The sequence below is a fragment of the Eubalaena glacialis genome, chromosome X (genome assembly GCF_028564815.1).
Source record: "Eubalaena glacialis isolate mEubGla1 chromosome X, mEubGla1.1.hap2.+ XY, whole genome shotgun sequence".
NCBI lineage: Eukaryota > Metazoa > Chordata > Mammalia > Artiodactyla > Balaenidae > Eubalaena > Eubalaena glacialis.
Window position 1 is genome coordinate 68,711,719 of NC_083736.1, and position 17,009 is coordinate 68,728,727.

Consider the following 17,009-nt stretch of genomic DNA (forward strand, 5'->3'; position numbering starts at 1 on the left):
TAAATAAATAAATAAATTTTTTAAAAAAGATCTACCATGTTCTTGGATTGGAAGAATCAATATTGTCAAAATGACTATACTACCCAAGGTAATCTAGAGCTTTGATGCAATGCCTATCTAATTATCAATGGCATTTTCACAGAACTAGAACAAAAAAATCTTAAAATTTGTACAGTGCCACAAAAGACCCTAAATAGCTACAGCAAACTTAAGAAAGAAAAATGGAGCTGGAGGAATCAAGGCTCCCTGACTTCAGACTATACTATAAAGCTACACTCATCAAAACAGTATGGTACTGGCACAAAAACAGAAATATAGATCAAAAGGATAGAAAGCCCAGAAATAAACCCATGCACCTATGGCCAATTAATCTACCACAAAGGAGGCAAGACTATAAAATGGAGGAAAGACAGTCTCTTCAATAAATGGTGCTAGGAAAACTGGACAGCTACATGTAAAAAAAATGAAATTAGAACATTCTTTAATACCATACACAAAAATAAACTCAAAATGGATTAAAGACCTAAATGTAAGACCGGATACTATAAAACTCTTAGAGGAAAACATAGGCAGAACACCCTTTGACATAAATCACAGCAATATCTTTTTCAATCTGTCTCACAGGGTAATGGAAATAAAAACAAAAATAAACAAGTGGGACCTAATAAAACTCAAAAGCTTTTGCACAGCAAAGGAAACCATAAACAAACTGAAAAGACAACCCACAGACTGGGAGAAAATATTTGCAAACAAGGTATTAGTCTCCAAAATTTACAAACAGCTCATGCAGCTCAATATTGAAAAAACAAACAACCTAATCAAAAAATGGGCAGAGGACCTAAAGAGACATTTCTCCAAGGACATACAGATGGCCAGGAGGCCCATGAAAAGATGCTCAACATCGCTAATTATTAGAGAAGTGCAAATCAAAACTACAATGAGATATCACCTCATACCAGTCAGAATGGCCATCATCAAAAAATCTGCAAACAATAAATGCTAGATAGGGTGTGGAGAAAAGGGAACCCTCTTACACTGTTGGTGGGAATGTAAATTAGTATGGCCACTATGGAGAACAGTATGGAGGTTCCTTAAAAAACTAAAAATAAAGCTACCCTATGATTCAGCAATCCCACTCTTGGGCATATATCCGGAGAAAACCATAATTTGAAAGGATACATGCATCCCACTGTTCACTGCTGCACTGTTTACAATAGCCAAGACATGAAAGCAACCTAAGTGTCCATCAACAGATGAATGGATAAAGAAGATGTGGTATATATATCCAATGCAATATTACTCAGCCATTAAAAAGATTGAAATAATGCCATTTGCAGCAGCATGAATGGACCTGGAGATTATACTTCATACTAAGTGAAGTTAAGTCAGACAGAGAAAGACAAATATCATATGATATTGCTTATATGTGGAATCTAAAAAAAATGATACAAATGAACTTATTTACAAGACAGAAATAGACTCACAGACTTAGAGAATGAACTTATGGTTATCATGGGGGCAGGGTGGGGGGAGGGATACATGGGAGTTTGGGATTGACATGTACACAGTGCTATATTTAAAATAAAATGCCTTTTCATGAAAAATAAATAAAATAAAAATTTTCTAAATAAATATAACAAATCCTCATGCTAAACAACTGACTTAGAAATTAAGCTGTTTTAAACATACGGCAGATCAAATAATGTGCCCTGAAACTTAACTCCATATGCAAATATATGTCATATATGCTCTAAAGCTGAAATTGGGCCTATCCTTCAACAATAGGGTTTTACTATATATTCAAGTAAAACGTAGGTGAATGGAGGCAACTGACAAATTACATCAGCCTATCTTCAGTTTTAGATTAAGGGGATTCATGCATGAAATTATGATTGCTGTTAAGACTTTGGTATTTAATACAAAGATGTTACGATGTCTAATGTAGTTGCTGGGTAGTACCATGACGTCAGTGTCATAACATCTTGGCGCTTCACAATACTTGTTATGAAATGAATATAAACTGATACCAGAACCACAGGCTGTGTGTGCCTAATTTGCACCTTAGTGAGTTGCTCCATGATAAGTGAAAGGCTTTCTGGTGTGTACCGTGTCACAATCATTTATAAGACCTATTTTAATGAATGTTAAGTGGCAAAAAGCAGAAAGACTAAAACCTTCCTTTGTCAGCCGGTTAGTTGATTCCCACAGCTTTGCAAGATGAAAAGGTAATACAACAAGAGCATAACGTGTCACACAGAGTTTCAAAAAGAGATATATTTGCAAATGGACTTAACAGTGTGATAATATAATGCGACCTGGCATTCTTACTATCAACACTTCCTACATTGGGGAAAAGGGCTAGGTATTTGGCTCTACAGAACCTTCTATTGAAGTTCATTCAAAATATGAAAGAATGTAGCTATTTTACTGAAACTTCCAAGGAAAAAAGTTAAGCAATTTGAATTAAAGAGTTTTATGTTTTCACCATCATTTACCTCTTCAGTAATTGAATCTAATGATGAAGTAGCTTCATCATAGAGAATGACTGGGGGGTCCTTCAAAATGGCTCTTGCAATTGCTACTCTTTGCTTTTCTCCTCCTAGTAAAGAAAATTTTTAGTTTAAGAGAGCATAACATACATATTTTATATTTCTAGTATTTCCATTAATTACAACCACCAAATAATACCTTCAACATTTATCTTTACTGATTACTGATCATTTTACTCAGTTGTAAGAGTTTATGTTCATATATAATATCCTTTGACAAACTATATTCCCTGGAACATAAATGTGATTCTGAATTCTGACTTCATGGTAGGCGAAAAGAACAAGGAGGGGAGGTGACAACTTTGATTCCAGAATTACCTCCCTCACCAGAAATATGCTCACGACATATGTTACTTTATATTTACTTTATATTACTTCCCAATGAACAGCAACCTCAGATAGAAAAATTTCAATATTAGAGAATCAACAAAGCCAAAACCAAATTCAATATCTGAAGCCTGAAAACTTGAAGACATGAAACTATAAATATCTAAATTTATTTCTTAACATAAAAAAGTACCATTCAGCCAGTATTCTTAAAGACTTTTTTTTTTTTGACAGAAAGCTATTATTTTCACAGCACTCTTCAAAGTTAAGGCTACAAACTAGGACCTCTTATTTCACCTTAGTTATTTGCTATAGGACTCTAGCATAGCAGAATTTTAAAACAGAAAGGAAACAGAGGCCCAGAAAGGTTAAGTAATTTGCTCAAGGTCACAGGCAAGTTCTAGCAAAATCTGCTAGAACTGACTAATTACCCCCAACTAATTCCCAGTCCAATGCTCTTCCTTTCACAATGTACAAACCCATAATTATTCTTAAATTTATTCTAGAGAAAATAAAGCAATCTTTCTTTCTCCACTGGGACTCCTGCAGGTCTAAGGCCATCAATCTTACATAAAACTATGGTTGGAAGTACAAAAGATGGTGCTTTGCTGAATATGTCCCTTTTGGCTTCTTTTCTTGTTCATTATCCATTAATTTATCAATGTCTGAAAAAACTTGTACTTTTTAGCATCAGTAACCTCTTCGGAAAACAAGCTCTACCTGTTGATTATCTGGTACACAAGTATTATTTCACTTTTATCTGTTCTTCAATTATTATCTTCAACTGGTAAGAGGGGCTCCTTATGTCTAATATTAGTGAATACGTTTATATTCATACTATCCACACTCTTCCTCATTTTGTAAGTTCAAAATTCTCCTATCAAGACAGGCAGTATGCCAGAACAATCTGCTTACCCACCTAGCAACTCAGCAGCAGAAAGCTCCTAAAAGAACTAGATACTCAGAGGAAGAACTAGTTTTCACATGTTTCCCAAATTTCAAGTGGAAACCAACCCAGTTTCAATTCTATTCAATAGAATTTGGAAAAGAAACATTTGTTTGTTCTCTACCGAAATTATTTGCATAGGTGCTAAATAATATATTGCTCATTTTGAGAGGCCTGGTTGTAAGGCAATGGGTATTAGGTAAGAATAAAATTTCGTTAAACATTCCTACCCCAAAAGGCATGCAGAGAGGAACAAAATGATTGAAAAATGGGATGCAGCATAGCTAACTGAAGCAAAGTCATGTTTGAGAGGGCTAGTCTGTATTAAGTGACAAATTGGGGATCTCTAGAATTAGCCCAATGGATAAATAATCTGGGGTGTGGGCTAGTTTATTGGAAAGTCCTATGAAGAGCAATGGTAAAGTATAAAGGTGGACTGGAATGAAGCAGGCATCTTATACTATCAGGTAATGACTAAATAGCTACTACAAACCAACTAAACTTGAAAATAATCTTTGCTTAGTATTTTCTAAACCTAGATCAAAACTTTCTAATAGACTGCAAATTCCTTGAGAGTAGGTCCCTTGATGCTTCATCTTTTTAACTCTCAAATCATTTAGCACAGCTGCTTGCACATTGCATGTACCTAATCAATGTTGTGAATAACTGAAGCCAGCTTACAATGAAGAGGAACAGGGATTCATTAAAATTCATGTGGAGTATTCTTCATTCTTTTTCCTTACCCTCATCCCTAATCTATACATTTCCTCCCCAAACTAAACTAGAATGAAGAGTAAATGTAAAGGATGCAGTATGTTTATATGAGTTACATTAATATTTTCAGGCATTAGATATCATTATACTTTTAGAATTCAAATAATTTAGGGCAAAGAAACATTTTTATGGATCCTCAAAAAAATTCAGTCATTTTAGGATGATCCATTATTAAACAGAGTAATCATCTCATAATTAAACACTTAAAATGTGCAAGTCCTAAAATTTACTTGGCCACTGAACCAACAAAGACATGAAAATGAAGTTGGCTGTAAGGAAGTATAAGTATAAGGAGGTCTAAAGTATTGAAAACATCCCATAATGATCTAGGAAATTATGAGGAGATACACTATTTACTATCAAATTTCTTGTCCCTACTCTTACTTCTTTCCCATGTGAATAATGACCTTGGCTTACCTTTAATATTAAGATTACGGATAATAAGTTAACACTGATCTCAACATGTATCAGTAACTTACTATTAAGCACTTACAGTGTTTGTAACTGCAAGTGAAAAAAAAAGAGACTTGCATGATTTGCGAACAGTTACTTCTAGCAAGCTGAATTGTTTACAGTGACAGGCAGCAAACTGGGGAATTTGTCAAAAGAGACTGGATGAGCACTATGTTTGTACTCTGTCATTACATTTCTAGTAAATGGCCCTGACAAATTAAAGTGTGGAGGGAGTATGTAAGTGGGGGCCAGGTCTAAAATCTTTGATTACCTGAAAGCTTGAGTCCTCGTTCCCCTACTTGGGTGTCATATCCATGCGGCATTCGAAGAATTGCATCATGGAGTCCAGCTAATTTTGCCACTGCATACACTTCCTCTGGTGAAGCATTGATGTTTCCATATAAGAGGTTGTAGTAAATGGTATTATGGAAGAGGACAGCATCCTGGAGCAGATTTATATATACACATATAGACATGCATGTTCATATTTAACAATTCAAAGAATAGTAAAGACATAAAGGCATAAAAAGTAAAACATTATAACTCCTTTTATCACCCCCACATGCCTGCTCCATTTCCTTTCCCAGAGCTAATCACCATGAACAATTTGTTGTGTATTATCCTAGACTTCTTCTGATGCATTTATGTGCCTAAACAAACACTTTTTTTTTCCAACAGAAGTGGGGCCATACTATATATATTCGTTTGTAAGTTGCTTTTTTCACTTAACACAACCTGGAGATTGTTCATGTCAGTAACAGAAACCTACCTCATTCTTTTCAACAGTTGTGTGATACTAAGAATATATCATATTTATCTTATCCATTCCTCTACTGATGGATATTAATTAAAACTTCTGCTACTATAAACAATGTTGAAATAAAATATCATTGTATATGACTTATGTACACCCATGCATTTCTGTAAGAAGGATTCCTAGAAGCACACTGATGAGTTAAAAGGTAAGCATATGTTTATCCTTTGATAGAAATTGCCCAACTATCTTCCAAAAACGCTCCAACAGCATATACGCCAACCAACAGTGTACGAGGGTGCCAGGTCTCCATATCCTCAACAACGCTGGATATTAATAAGTTTTAGTTGTTGCTACTTTTAAGGGTAAAATGTGCTTTTTGTTTAAATTAGTATTTCCCTAATTACTAATGAAGCCAAATATGTTTTTATATGTTTCTCAGAAGCTTTTAAATTGGACTTAAAACACAGAAAACAAAGAATTTATGCGCTATAGATTTTTGAGAAAGTTCACTGCAATCATTCATTTGATATTTCAACTTATTCTGACATGGAATACTAAAGCTAAATTACTTAAAATGAGCATCCACCTCCCACTTCTCTTTCAGTATCCAACAGTTGGAAGGTAACAGTAAGATGAAATAAAATGATTCCATTCATTAACATTAACCAGTACCCTCAATTAAGATCTTCTTTAATATCATAATCAGCCCCAGAGTTACAGATAATATTTCAAATCACTTTAATAATTTTTATACCTATTACTAATATAAAATTTTCTTGTATTGAGATGGTAGTTAAAACTAATGAGTTTAAAGTTCTACTTAAACTTTAAGTAGAACTTCAGAAAATACTTATTTTAAAATATTTTACATTTAGAAAAGAAGTTAACAAACAAATGCTAACTGGAAATGTTGAAAATACAAAATATGGGGCATTGAGAAGACAGCGGAGGAGTGAGATGTGGAGATCACCTTCACCCCACAAATACATCAAAAATACATCTACATGTGGAACAACTCCTACAGAACACACACTGAACGCAGGCAGAAGATCTCAGACTTCCCAAAAGGCAAGAAACTCCCCACGTACCTGGGTAGGGAAAAAGAAAAAAGAAAAAACAGAGACAAAAGAATAGGGACGGGACCTGCACCTCTGGGAGGGAAAGTTGAAGGAGGAAAGGTTTTCACACACTAGGAAACCCCTTCACTGGCAGAGACGGGGGGTGGGAGGGAGAGGGAAGCTTCGGAGCCATGGAGGAGAGCGCATCAACTGGGATGCAGAGGGCAAAGAGGAGAGATTCCGGCACAGAGGATCGGTGCCAACCAGCACTCACCAGCCTGAGAGGCTTGTCTGCTCACCCACCGGGGCGGTGGGGGCTGGGAGCTGAGGCTCAGGCTTCGGAGGTCAGATCCCAGGGAGAGGACTGGGGTTGGCGGCGTGAACACAGCCTGAAGGGGGCTAGTGCACCATAGCTAGCCAGGAGGGAGTCCGGGTAAAAGTCTGGAACTGCCTAAGAGGCAAGAGACCATTGTTTCAGGGTGCGTGAGGAGAGGGGATTCAGAGCACCGCCTAAACAAGCTCCAGAGACGGGCACGAGCCGTGGCTATCAGCGCGGAACCCAGCGAGGGGCATGAGACGCTAAGGTTGCTGCTGCATCCACCAAGAAGCCAGTGTGCAAGCACAGGTCACTATCCACACTCCCCAGGAGCCCATGCAGCCCACCACTGCCAGGGTCCCGAGATCCAGGGACAACTTACCCAGGAAAACACACGGCAAGCCTCAGGCTGTTGCAACGTCACGCTGGCCTCTGCCGCTGCAGACTCACCACGCATTGCATACCCCTCCCTCGCCCCAGCCTGAGTGAGCCAGAACCCCCTATCATGCTACTACTTTAACCTCGTCCTGTCTGGGTGGGGAACAGATGCTCTCAGGCGACCTACACACAGAGGAGGGGCCAAATCCAAAGCTGAATGCCAGGAGCTGTGCGAACAAAGAAGAGAAAGGGAAATTTCTCCCAGCAGCCTCAGAAGCAGTGGATTAAATCTCCACAATCAACTTGATGTATGCTGCATCTGTGGAATACCTAAATAAACAACGAATCATCCCAAAACTGAGGTGGTGGACTTTGAGAGCAACTGTAGACTGGGGTTTGGTTTCTGCATCTAATTTGTATCTGGTTTTATGTTTATCTGAGTTTAGTTTCTAGAGCTTACTATCATTGGTAGAGTTGTTTATTGATCTGGTTGCTCTCTTTCTTTTTTTCAATATATATATATATATATTTTTCCTTTTTCTCTTTTTATGACTGTGTATGTGTATGCTTCTTTGTGTGATTTGGTCTGGACAGCTTTGCTTTTACAATTTGTTCTAGGGTTCTGCCTGTCCGTTTTTCTTGTTTTGTTTTGTTTTTAGTATAGTTTTTAGCACTTGTTATCACTGGTGGATTTGTTTTTTGGCTTGGTTGCTCTCTTCCTTCTTTCTTTCTTTTTCTTTATATTACTTTTTTATTTCTTTATTTTTAATACTTTATAAAATTTTTTATTTTAATAAGTTTATTTTATTTTATTTTTGTTTCTTTTTTTTCCCTCCCTTTTCTTCTGAGCTGTGTGGCTGACAGGGTCTTGGTGCTCCAGCTGGTTGTCAGGCCTGACCCTCTGAGGTGGGAGAGCCAAGTTCAGGACATTGGTCCACCAGAGACCTCCCAGCTCCACGTACTATCAAACCGCGAAAGCTCTCCTAGAGATCTCCATCTCAACTCTAAGACCCAACTCCATTCAACGACCAGCAAGCTATAGTGCTGGACACCCTAGGCCAATCAACTAGCAAGACAGGAACACAACCCCATCCATTAGCACAGAGGCTGCCTAAAATCAAAATAAGTTCAAAGGCCCCCAAAACACACGACTGGACGTGGTCCTTCCCACCAGAAAGATCCAGCCTCATCCACCAGAACACAGGCAACAGTCCCTTCCAACAGGAAGCCTACACAACCCACTGAACCAACCTTACCCAATGCGGGCAGACAACAAAAACAATGGGAACTACAAACCTGCAGCCTGCAAAAAGGAGACCCCAAACACAGTAAGTTAAGGAAATGAGAAGACAGAGAAATACACAGCAGATGAAGGAGCAAGGTAAAAACCCAAGAGGCCAAACAAATGAATAGGAAATAGGCACTCTATCTGAAAAAGAATTCAGAGTAATGATGGTAAATATAACCAAACAACTTGGAAATAGAATGGAGAAAATACAAGAAACGTTTAACAAGGACCTAGAAGAACTAAAGAGCAAACAACAATGAGGAACAACAAAATAAATGAAATAAAAAATTCTCTAGAAGGAATCAATAGCAGAATAACTGAGGCAGAAAAACAGATAGGTGACCTGGAAGATAAAATAGTGGAAATAACTACTGCAGAGCAGAATAAAGATAAAAGAATGAAAAGAATTGAGGACAGTCTCAGAGACCTCTGGGACAACATTGAATGCACGAACATTCGAATTATAGGGATCCCAGAAGAAGAAGAGAAAAAAATAGGGACTGAGAAAATATTTGAAGAGATTACAGTTGAAAACTTCCAAAATATGGGAAAGGAAGTAGTCAATCAAGTCCAGGAACTGCACAGAGTCCCACACAGCATAAATCCAAGGAGAAACACGCCTAGACACATATTAATCACACTATAAAAAATTAAATATAAAGAAAAACTATTAAAAGCAACACCGGAAAAGCAACAAATAACATACAAGGGAATCCCCATAAGGTTAACAGCTGATCTTTCAGCAGAAACTCTGCAAGTCAGAAAGGAATGGCAGGACATATTTAAAGTCATGAAAGGGAAAAACCTACAACCAAGATTACTCTACCCAGCAAGGATCTCATTCAGATTCGAAGGAGAAATTAAAACATTCACAGAAGCAAAAGCTAAGAGAATGCAGAACCACCAAACCAGCTTTACAACAAATGCTAAAGGAACTTCTCCAGGCAGGAAACACAAGAGAAGGAAAAGACCTACAAAAACAAACCCGAAACAATTAAGAAAATGGTAATAGGAACATATATATCGATAACTACCATAAATGTAAATGGATTAGATGCACCAATCAAAAGACAGACTGATTGAATGGATACAAAAACAAGACCAGTATATATGCTGTCTACAAGGGACCCACTTCAGACATACGGACACATAGACTGAAAGTGAGGGGATGGAAAAAGATATTCCATGCAAATGGAAATCAAAAGAAAGCTGGAGTAGCAACTGTCATATCAGACAAAATGGACTTTATTTTTTAATTTTTAAAAAATATCTTTATTGGAGTATAATTGCTTTACAATGGTGTTAGTTTCTTCTTTATAACGAAGTAAACCAGCTATACATATATATATATCCCCATATCTCTTCCCTCTTGCATCTCCCTCCCTCCCACTCTCCCTATCCCACCCCTCTAGGTGGTCACAGAGCACCGAGCCCATCTCCCTGTGCTGTGCGGCTGCTTCCCACTAGCTATCTATTTTACATTTGGTAGTGTATATATATCCATGCCACTCTCTCACTTTCTCCCAGCTTACCCTTCGCCCTCCCCATGTCCTCAGGTCCATTCTCTAGTAGGTCTGCATATTTATTCCCATCCTGTCCCTAGGTTCTTCACACCCATTTTTTCTTTTTTAGATTCCATATATGTGTGGTAGCATATGTTATTCGTTTTTCTCTTTCTGACTTACTTCACTCTGTATCAGAGACTCTAGGTCCATCCACCTCACTACAAATAATTCAATTTCATTTCTTTTTATGGCTGAGTAATATGCCATTGTATATATGTGCCACATCTTCTTTATCCATTCATCTGTCGATGGACACTTGGGTTGCTTCCAGGTCGTGCCTATTGTAAACAGAGCTGCAATAAACATTGTGGTACATGACTCTTTTGGAATTATGGTTTTCTCAGGGTATATGCCCAGTAGTGGGATTGCTGGGTCGTATGGTAGTTCTATTTTTAGTTTTTGAAGGAAACTACATACTGTTCTCCATATTGGCTGTATCAATTTACATTCCCCCCAACAGTGCAAGAAGGTTCCCTTTTCTCCACACACTCTCCAGCATTTATTGTTTATAGAATTTTTCATGATGGCCATTCTGACTGGTGTGAGGTGATGCCTCATTGTGGTTTTCATTTACATTTCTCTAATGATTAGTGATGTTGAGCATTCTTTCATGTATTTGTTGGCAATCTGTATATCTTCTTTGGCACAATGTCTACTTAGGTCTTCTGCCCATTTTTGGATTGGGTTGTTTGTTTTATTGATATTGAGCTGCATGAGCTACTTGTATATTTTGGAGATTAATTCTTTGTCAGTTGCTTCATTTGCAAATATTTTCTCCCATTTTGAGGGTTGTCTTTTCTTCTTATGGTTTCCTTTGCTGTGCAAAAGCTTTTAAGTTTCATTAGGTCCCATTTGTTTATTTGTGTTTTTATGTCCATTTCTCTAGGAGGTGGGTGAAAAAGTATCTTGCTGTGATGTATGTCATAGAGTGTTCTGCCTATGTTTTCCTCTAAGAGTTTGATAGTGTCTGGCCTTACATCTAGGTCTTTAATCCATTTTGAGTTTATTTTCGTGTATGGTGTTAGGGAGTGTTCTAATTTCATTCTTTTACATGTAGCTCTCCAGTTTTCCCAGCACCACTTACTGAAGAGGCTGTCTTTTCTACATTGCATATTCTTGCCTCCTTTATCAAAGATAAGGTGACCATATGTGCGTGGGTTTATCTCTGGGCTTTCTATCCTGTTCCATTGATCTATATTTCTGTTTCTGTGCGAGTACCATACTGTCTTGATTACTGTAGCTTTGTAGTATATTCTTAAGTCAGGGAGCCTGATTCCTCCAGCTCTGTTGTTCTTTCTGAAGATTGCTTTGGCTATTCGGGGTCTTTTGTGTTTCCATACAAATTGTGAAATTTTTTGTTCTAGTTCTGTGAAAAATGTCAGTGGCAGTTTGATAGGGATTGCATTCGAATCTGTAGATTGCACTGGGGAGTACAGTCATGTTCACAATGTTGATTCTTCCAATCCAAGAACATGGTATATCTCTCCATCTGTTTGTACCATCTTTAATTTCTTTCATCAGTGTCTTATAATTTTTTGCATACAGGTCCTTTGTCTCATTAGGTAGGTTTATTCCTAGGTATTTTACTCTTTTTGTTGCAATGGTAAATGGCAGTGCTTCCTTAATTTCTCTTTCAGATTTTTCATCATTAGTGTATAGGAATGCATTAATTTTGTATCCTGCTACTTTACCAAACTCATTGATTAGCTCTAGTAGTTTTCTGGTAGCATCTTTAGGCTTCTCTATGTATAGTACCTTGTCATCTGCAAACAGTGACAGCTTTACTTCTTCTTTTCTGATTTGGATTCCTTGTATTTCTCTTTCTTCTCTGATTTCTGTGGCTAAAACTTCCAAAACAATGTTCAATAATAGTGGTGAGGTCGGGCAACCTTGTCTTGTTCCTGATCTTAGTGGAAATGGTTTCACTTTTTCACCATTGTGGATGATGTTGGCTGTGGGTTTGTCATATATGGCCTTTATTAGGTTGAGAAAAGTTCCCTCTATGCCTACTTTCTAGAGGGTTTTTATCATAAATGGGTGCTGAATTTTGTCGAAAGTATTTTCTGCATCTATTGACATGATCATATGGTTTTTATTCTTCAATTTGTTAATATGATGTGTCACACTGATTGATTTGCGTATATTGAAGAATCCTTGCATTCCTGAGATAAATCCCACTTGATCATGGTGTATGATCCTTTTAATGTACTGTTGGATTCTGCTTGCTAGTATTTTGTTCAGGATTTTTGCATCTATGTTCATCAGTGATATTGGCCTGTAGCTTTCTTTCTTTGTGACATCTTTGGTTTTGGTATCAGGGTGATGATGGTCTCGTAGAATGAGTTTCGGAGTGTTCCTCCCTCTGCTATACTTTGGAACAGTTAGAGAAGGATAGCTGTTAGCTCTTCTCTAAATATTTGATAGAATTCGCCTGTGAAGCCATCCGGTCCTGGACTTTTGCTTGTTGGAAGATTTTAAATCACAGTTTCAATTTCAGTGCTTGTGATTGGTCTGTGAATATTTTCTATTCCTTCCTGGTTCAGTATCGGAAGGTTGTGCTTTTCTAAAAATTTGTCCATTTCTTCCAAGTTGTCCATTTTATTGGCATATAGTGGCTTGTAGTAATCTCTCATGATCCTTTGTGTTTCTGCAGTGTCAGTGGTTACTTCTTTTTCATTTCTAATTCTATTGATTTGAGTCTTCCCCCTTTTTTCTTGATGAGTCTGTTTAATGGTTTATCAATTTGTTTATCTTCCCAAAGAACCAGCTTTTAGCCTTATTGATCTTTGATACTGTTTTATTTCTTTTTCATTTATTTCTGATCTGATCTTTATGATTTCCTTCCTTCTGCTAACTTTGGGGTTTTTTTGTTTTTCTTTCTCTAATTGCTTTAGGTGTAAGGTTAGGTTGTTTATTTGAGATGTTTCTTGTTTCTTAAGGTAGGCTTGCATTGCTATAAACTTCTCCTTAGAACTGCTTTTACTGTATCCCACAGGTTTTGGGTCACTCTGTTTTCATTGTCATTTGATTCTAGGTATTTTTTGATTTCCTCTTTGATTTCTTCAGTGATCTCTTGGTTATTAAGTGGTGTATTGCTTAGCCTCCATGTGTTTGTATGTTTTATAGATTATTTCCCGTAACTGATACCTAGTCTCATAGAATTGTGGTTGGAAAAGACACTTGATACGATTTCAAATATCTGAAGTTTACCAAGGCTTGATTTGTGACCCAGTATATGATCTATCCTGGAGAATGTTCCATGAGCACTTGAGAAGAAAGTATATTCTGTTGTTTTTGGATGGAATATCCTATAAATATTAGGTCGATTTTGTTTAATGTGTCACTTAAAGCTTGTGTTTCCTTATATATTTTCATTTTGGATGATCTCTCCATTGGTGACAGTAGGGTGTTAAAGTCCCCTACTATGATTGTGTTACTGTTGATTTCCCCTTTTATGGCTGTTAGCTCTTCCCTTATGTATTGAGGTGCTCCTATGTTGGGTGCATAAAGATTTACAATTGTTATATCTTCTTCTTGGATTGATCCCTTGATCATTATGTAGTGTTCTTCTTTGTCTCTTGTAATAGTCTTTATTTTAAAGCCTCTTTTGTCTGATATGAGAATTGCTACTCCAGCTTTCTTTTGATTTCCATTTGCATGGAGTATCTTTTTCCATATCCTCACTTTCAGTCTGTTACGTGTCCCTATGTCTGAATTGGGCCTCTTGCAGACAGCATATGTACAGGTCTTGTTTTTGTATCCATTCAGCCAGTCTATGTCTTTTTGTTGGAGGATTTAATCCATTTACATTTAAGGTAATTATCGATATGTATGTTCCTATTACCATTTTCTTAATTGTTTTGGGTTTGTTGTTGTAGATCTTTTCCTTCTCTTGTGTTTCCTGCCTAGAGAAGTTCCTTTAGCATTTGTTGTAAAGCTGGTTTGGTGGTGCTGAATTCTCTTAGCTTTTGCTTGTTTGTAAAGGTTTTAATTTCTCCGTCGAATCTGAATGAGATCCTTGCTGGATAGAGTAATCTTGGGTGTAGGTTTTTCCCTTTCATCACTTTAAATATGTCCCGCCACTCCCTTCTGGCTTGCAGACTTTTTGCTGAAATATCAGCTGTTAACCTTATGGGGATACCCTTGTATGTTATATATTGCTTTTCCCTTGCTGCTTTTAATATTTTTTCTTTGTATTTAATTTTTGCTAGTTTGATTAATATATGTCTTGGTGTGTTTCTCCTTGGATTTATCCTGTATGGGAGTCTCTGTGCTTCCTGGACTTGATTAACTATTTCCTTTCCCATATTAGGATAGTTTTCAACTATAATCTCTTCAAATATTTTCTCAGTCCCTTTCTTTTTCTCTTCTTCTTCTAGGACCCCTATAATTCGAATGTTGGTGCGTTTAATGTTGTCCAAGAGGTCTCTGAGACTGTCCTCAATTCTTTTCATTCTTTTATCTTTATTCTGCTCTGCGGTAGTTAGTTCCACTATTTTATCTTCCAGGTCACTTATCCTTTCTTCTGCCTCAGTTATCCTGCTATTGATTCCTTCTAGAGAATTTTTTATTTTATTTATTGTGTTGTTCATCATTGTTGTTTGCTCTTCAGTTCTTCTAGGTCCTTGTTAAACGTTCTTGTATTTTCTCCATTGTATTTCCAAGATTTTGGATCTTTACTATCATTACTCTGAATTCTTTTCCAGGTAGACTGCCTATTTCCTCTTCATTTGTTTGGTCTGGTGTGTTTTTACCTCACTCCTTCATCTGCTGTGAGTTTGTTTGTCTTCTCATTTTGCTTAACTTACTGTATTTGGGGTCTCCTTTTTGCAGGCTACAAGTCTGTAGTGCCCATTGTTTTTGGTATCTGCCCCTAGTGGCTAAGGTTGGTTCAGTGGGTTGTGTACGCTTCCTGGTGGAGGGGACTAGTGCCTGTGTTCTGATGGATGAAGCTGGATCTTGTCTTTCTCGTGTGGAGGTCTGCATCTGGTGGTGTGTTTTGGGGTGTCTGTGATCTTATTATGTTTTAAGGCAGCACCTCTGCTAATGGGTGGGCTTGTGTTCCTGTCTTGCTAGTTGTTTGGCATAGTGTATCCAGTATGTAGCTTGCTGGTCATTGAGTGGAGGTGGGTCTTGGCGTTGAGATGGAGATCTCTGGGAGAGCTTTCGCTGTTTGATATTATGTGGAGCTGGGAGGTCTCTGGTGGACCAATGTCCTGAACTCGGCTCTCCCACCTCAGAGGCACAGGCCTGACACCTGGCTGGAGCACCAAGATCCTGTCATCCGCAAGTTTCAGAATAAAAGGGAGAAAAAATGAAAGAAAGAAAAAAATAATAAAATAAAATAAAGTTATTAAAATAAAAAATAATTATTAAAAATTAAAAAATTAAAAGGTAATTATAAAAGGAAACAAAGACACAAGATAGCAACCAAAACAAAAAACAAATCCACCAATGATAAGAAAAAATTAAAAACTGTACTTGAAAAAAAAGAAAACGGGCAGACAGAACCCTAGGACAAATGGTAAAAGCAAAGTTATACAGACAAAATTACAGACAGAAGCATACACATACACACTCACAAAAAGAGAAAAAGGGAAAAAATACATATATCGTTGCTTGCAATGTCCACCACCTCAATTTAGGATGATTCGTTGTCTATTCAGGTATTCCACAGATGCAGGGTACATCAAGTTGACTGTGGAGATTTAATCCACTGCTCCTGAGGCTGCTGGGAGAAATTCCCCTTTCTCTTCTTTGTTCGCACAGCTACTGGGGTTCAGCTTTGGATTTGCCCCTGCCTTTACGTGTAGGTCGCCTGAGGGCATCTGTTCTTCGCTCAGACAAGACGGGGTCTAAGTAGCAGCTGATTATGGGGCTCTGGCTCACTCAGGCTGAGGGGAGAGAGGGGTACGGAAGGCTGGGCGAGCCTGAGGCGGCAGAGGCCAGCATGACGTTGCAACAGGCTGAGGCATGCTGTGTGTTCTCCCGGGGAAGTTGTCCCTGGATCACAGGACCCTGGCAGTGGCGGGCTGCACAGGCTCCCGGGAAGGGAGGTGTGGATAGCGACCTGTGCATGCACACAGATTACTTGGTGACTGCAGCAGCAGCCTTAGCATCCCATCCCCGTCTCGGGTGCATGCTGAGAGCCGCAGCTCGCGCCTATCTCTGGAGCTCGTTTAGGCGGTGCTCTTAACCCCCTCTCCTCACGCACCGCAAAACAAAGAGTCACGAAAAAGTCTGTTGCCTCTTCGGCAGTTCCAGACTATTGCCCGACTCCCTCCAAGCTAGCTGTGGCGAACTAGTCTCCTTCAGACTGTGTTCACGCAGCCAACCCCAGTCCTCTCCCTGAGATCTGACCTCCGAAGCCCAAGCCTCAGATATCAGCCCTCACCAGCCCCGGTGGGTGAGCAGACAAACCTCTCGGGCTGTTGAGGGCTGGTCAGCACCGAGCCTCCATGCGGGAATCTCTCTGCTTTGCCCTCTGCACCCCTGTTGCTGTGCTCGCCTCCGTGGCTCCGAAGCTACCCCCAGCCTACCCCCGTTTCCGCCAGTGAAGGGGCTTTCTAGTGTGTGGAAACTTTTCCTCCTTCACAAC

At 38.4% G+C, this 17,009-nt stretch overlaps 1 protein-coding gene across 1 annotated transcript in view; it reads right to left on the bottom strand.

Moving 5' to 3' along the window:
* The window catches only part of ABCB7 (ATP binding cassette subfamily B member 7), a 126,478-nt gene that overhangs the window by 13,035 nt on the left and 96,434 nt on the right, over nucleotides 1–17,009 (bottom strand). Inside the window, exons 13-14 of the mRNA XM_061179235.1 lie at nucleotides 5,321–5,492; nucleotides 2,496–2,599 (exon numbers count right to left, since the gene is read on the bottom strand). Of these exons, the coding sequence (XP_061035218.1) occupies nucleotides 2,496–2,599; nucleotides 5,321–5,492 (276 nt within the window). The remainder of the gene's footprint in view (nucleotides 1–2,495; nucleotides 2,600–5,320; nucleotides 5,493–17,009) is intronic.